The 4,623-nt window shown below is 22.7% G+C and overlaps 2 protein-coding genes across 2 annotated transcripts in view; both read left to right on the top strand.

Annotated features, from left to right (window-relative positions):
• The first annotated feature begins 1,108 nt into the window (after positions 1 to 1,108).
• LOC105845117 (SIN3-HDAC complex-associated factor) lies at positions 1,109 to 1,983 on the top strand. Its single transcript, XM_065796518.1, has one exon. It carries the CDS (start codon positions 1,142 to 1,144, stop codon positions 1,877 to 1,879), a length of 738 nt encoding a protein of 245 aa, XP_065652590.1. The 5' UTR covers positions 1,109 to 1,141; the 3' UTR covers positions 1,880 to 1,983.
• A 2,584-nt stretch (positions 1,984 to 4,567) lies between these two features.
• Positions 4,568 to 4,623, top strand: part of LOC100197308 (nucleoporin NUP42) — a 30,939-nt gene continuing 30,883 nt past the window's right edge. Inside the window, exon 1 of the mRNA XM_065796520.1 lies at positions 4,568 to 4,623. This exon is cut by the window's right edge and continues 45 nt beyond it. Coding sequence (XP_065652592.1) covers positions 4,593 to 4,623 — 31 coding nt within the window. The 5' untranslated portion in view covers positions 4,568 to 4,592.

Consider the following 4,623-nt stretch of genomic DNA (forward strand, 5'->3'; position numbering starts at 1 on the left):
TTAAGTTTAATTTTAGTTTATAGAGTTTATTTAGTTTAATTTTAGTTTATAGAGTTTATTTAGTTTAATTTTAGTTTTTAGAGTTTATTTAGGTTAATTTTAGTTTATAGAGTTTATTTAGTTTAATTTTAGTTTATAGAGTTTATTTAGTTTAATTTTAGTTTATAGAGTTTATTTAGTTTAATTTTAGTTTAGAGTTTATTTAGTTTAATTTTAGTTTTTAGAGTTTGTTTAGGTTAATTTTAGTTTATAGAGTTTATTTAGTTTATTTTAATTTATAGAGTTTATTTAGTTTAATTTTAGTTAATAGAGTTCATATTATTAAAAAAAAAAAGAAATCTAATTTATCATTAACAATGATAGTAATAAACAACAATAGTGAATGTTACTGTTAATATCAGGCATTAGGATTATTAATTAATGAAGTTATAAATTATTTTGAAGTTAAATCTAATAATTTTTCTTTTTTTTTACTTTTTTTTTATGCTTAAATTGTATTACTAGGTAAAAATTTAAAATTTTAATCTTATCTAATCCAGGTTTCTAATTTTACATGTTCCAAATACAAATCTACTAGTTTTGTTAAGCATGTTTTTTTTATTGTTGTGATTGCTGCTGACCCAAGCAATGCTACTGTGAGATTTAGAGCATGTGTTTGCCTTTAAATATAGTTTATTTTAAATATAAGTATAAGATATAATTTAATAATTTATGAATATAATAAGAATAATATTTTATAAAGTATATCACTAGTTTTATTTGTTATATTTAATATTTTTTTTCAAACTTTTTTTTTTACAAATGTCTAATTGTTTTTTTTTAACTATTTACATCATGTAGCTTTTTTTTAAAAATATAGAAATAAGGAATGAAAAGAACAGTTTGTTTTTCAAAATTTATAAATTTTAGAAATTTTTTCTAGTAATTAAAAAATACAGTTTGTCTAATTTGTTAGCTCTACCAAGGAAATTTTGAAATACAAAGATATAAATATCTTTTTCAGTTTATCTATATCATTATATCATTAAACCAAGTTTTGTCTAGATGAAAAATTATCTTTGCTTTTATGATTTGTATATTCAATTGTTTATTAAATTTTAAATAGTTTTATAAGTATAAATTGTTATATTAACTTTAGATCATGCAAACAGAGCGTAAAAAGGTTTTTAGATCAGTAAATGGTTGCACAGTTTGTTACGCAAAATCTGGTCAGCATCCATTTCAAAACTCTAATAAATGGACAAAGTATATTCAAAAGGTTTTTCGTTTAAATGAAAATAGAACAAATAAAGTATGTTCTTCTTGTGTAAAGCATATACTTAAGTGGCGAAGAACACCAAAACATTCACGTCCTGATTTATCTCATATTGTTAAAACAGCTCCACTAAGAAGGCCTTCCAACCGTAAGGCACGAACATCTTCATCAATTGAACTAGATTCAGATAAAAAGGATGGTAATAAAAATGCAGTTACAAATGAAATTGATGAGTTATCATCTGAGAGTGATTTAGATGGTGATTTGGATGATGCTTATTTTGAAACTTCAAGCCCTGATTCCATATTTTCTGAAGAATATGTAATGAAACAATATAAGGATGCATCAAGCCAAACTTCTTTTCTTTATCCAGCTCTTACTTCTCCACAGGCCAATGCTTTTAAACTTCCGTATATAGACTTGTCAAAATGGAGGCAGGAGCAAATTTGTTGTGGTGTTATTTTTAGAGGTCCTTCTGGTGAAGTTTTAGTTGATCCAAAATGGCTGAATCCAAGCTGCAGTTTTTGTGATCGCAGCTGCTCAACACCTTCTCCCCCAAAAGAATCTAAAGAAATTAATATTTTTGATGAAAAATTAGCATCTCTTCTTGCTTCATCATCTTAGTAATGTTGTGTTGAATTTAATGTTGCATTTGGTTATTTGCAGATAAATTGTTTAATATGAACAGTTAATAACTTTTTTAAGTGTTATTTTATTTTTTAAATTGAGACGTTCTTTTAATTTCCTACTGTTACATTTTCATATACTTATATGTAATATAAATATACATGTATATATATACATATATATATATATATATACATATATATATATATATATATATATATATATATATATATATATATATATATATATATATATATATATATATATATATATATATATATATATAAATATACATATATATATATATACATATATATATATATATATATATATATATATATATATATACATATATATATATATATATATATATATATATAAATATACATATACATACATATACATATATATATATATATATATATATATATATATATATATATATATATATATATATATATATATATATATATATATATATATATATTTGTATATATATATATATATACAGGGGCTATTCTAGGAAAATAATTTGGGCATCAGTACCCCCTGTGTTGGCGCCTGCAAAAAGGAAATTTAATTAAGCATTGCTGTATTTGTGCATTTCCCCCTAAAAAAACAATATTTTTCATATATAAAAAAAAAACAACCCCTAAATTTCCGAAGTTGAGTGGCCCCAAAATGTTGCCTAAATATATTCAACGCTGTTAAAAAGGGTCTAGAATAGCCCCAGATATATATATATATATTTATATTATATATGTACATATATATATATATATATATATATATATATATATATATATATATATATATATATATATATATATATATATATATATATATATATATATATAATATATATATATATATATATATATACACACACATATATATTGCACTATTTTTTTTGATTGTGAGGTTTGAAGTTTTTAGGTTTCAAAGGATTGAGTAGGTTACTTTCTGCTTTCCCTAAAAGGTTTTCCCAAACCTTTCACTGGGGGTAGGGAATTTTCCTTTATTTTTTAATTTTTATTTTTATTTTCTTTTTTTTTTAGTTTTTAAATGGTTTTCATCTAATAAAATTGTTTCTAACAATTTCTAATATATTTCAAAATAATATTGATCAGGAATGATATTATGTCATGTCTCTTTCATATCTCCTTCATTCTGTAGAGAAGATGTAGGCTACTTAATATCTCCTTAATTTTGTTCAGAAGATATAAAGCCATAATTAACAAATAATAAAATTCAAGGCCGCAACTGACAAAGAGGTTTTTTTTTCTTATTGGAAAATTTAAAACAGAGAATTTTAATCACTATTCTTGTTTTTTTTTTTTTTTTTTTCTCTGTAGAATTTGTATAAGTATATATTAAATTGTTTACATAAATAGTATATCATGTAAGTGTACATACATACAATATATCATTTATGCATATATACAATATATCGTTTAAATAATAGTTTAAATAAAGTATCCATTTAAAATGTATTGGCTAAAAGGTTTTCATTTTATTTTAACAATTTCTTTTATTTTTAATTGAGGTTTTAAATTTTTTGGGTTTTTATTTTCTTTTATTTTTATTTTAATGTTTGTATTTTAAAAAGTTTTTATCTTGTTATTTTTCTTTTTCATGTTTATTTTGGTTTTGTAAATAATTTTGTATATTTACTGGCATATTTTTTTGTAATTCTTTTTTTACTTGTTTTAAGTAGTAATTTATATATGTAAAAATTTGTTTTGTTTCTTGAATAATAATTTTTTTTACAAACTATAGCAATATCAAGTAAATAAAAAAAAGTTTTCTTTCTTTTATTTTCAAGCACTTTTTTATTTTTATTTTGCTTTAATAATGAAACAAAATTGTGATTTTGCAATCTTATAAGTCATCTGTTAATAAGCCTTCCGAGTTAGGAAAATGAGGTCGGCAATAAATGGCCAATCTTAAACTATAAGTGGTCAGTATCAGGTTGGTAAAAAAAAAAATTGACACAAGCAGGTTGCAATAAAACATAGATACTAGGTCGGCATTTTTTTGCCGACCATAAACACTTTAAAGTAAGCAGTTCGTTTGGCATTGCCAAATGCCGACCCTAATTTTAAGGGCTGGTTAATCATTATCTTGCTTTATTAACTTCATTTTTTTTCTTCTTCCAGTAACTTCTAACTCTAATATTGGTTGCTTGCAGTCTTGTTGTAAGTGAAGATGTTTAAAAAAGGAAACAAAAAAACAAACTGTTAATCAAACTAATTGTGATTTTCAATGAGACAACTAAGTAGACAATTTATACTTGATAATAATATGTGTTTTTAAAATACAAAGTTAAGTCTTTAATATTAGATCAATATCAACATAGTTTCATTTCCAGAATCCATGCAATCATCCAATTAATGCACGATTGCATGCAATCAAAGCATGCAAAATCAGAAAATAGAGATTAAGTTCTACCTGGTGTTTTAAAGGCAGCTATTTCATATGTTTTGGAGGCAGCTGTCTCATGTTTTGGAGGCAGCTGCTACGTGTCCTAAGAATATAAACTATAAGCTTTTTTTTATAAGACTATTTATTTAACATTTTAAATTGTTTTAATACTCATTCTAAATTATGTAGACTTGTCTTTTATAAAATTTTTTATTGTCAAAGCTTGTTTTCCAAGTAAATTATTCAAATTTTTAAAAAATTTTTTCCAGAAAAATAATTAGTGAATATGGTTATATGCAACTTTATCCTAAAAGGAT

This window comes from Hydra vulgaris, chromosome 04 (genome assembly GCF_038396675.1).
Source record: "Hydra vulgaris chromosome 04, alternate assembly HydraT2T_AEP".
NCBI classification, from domain to species: Eukaryota; Metazoa; Cnidaria; class Hydrozoa; order Anthoathecata; family Hydridae; genus Hydra; species Hydra vulgaris.

What these genes read in the sequence shown, in the direction of transcription:
- LOC105845117 (XM_065796518.1), top strand. Translation starts at nt 1,142, where the DNA reads ATGCAAACAGAGCGTAAAAAGGTTTTTAGATCAGTAAATGGTTGCACA.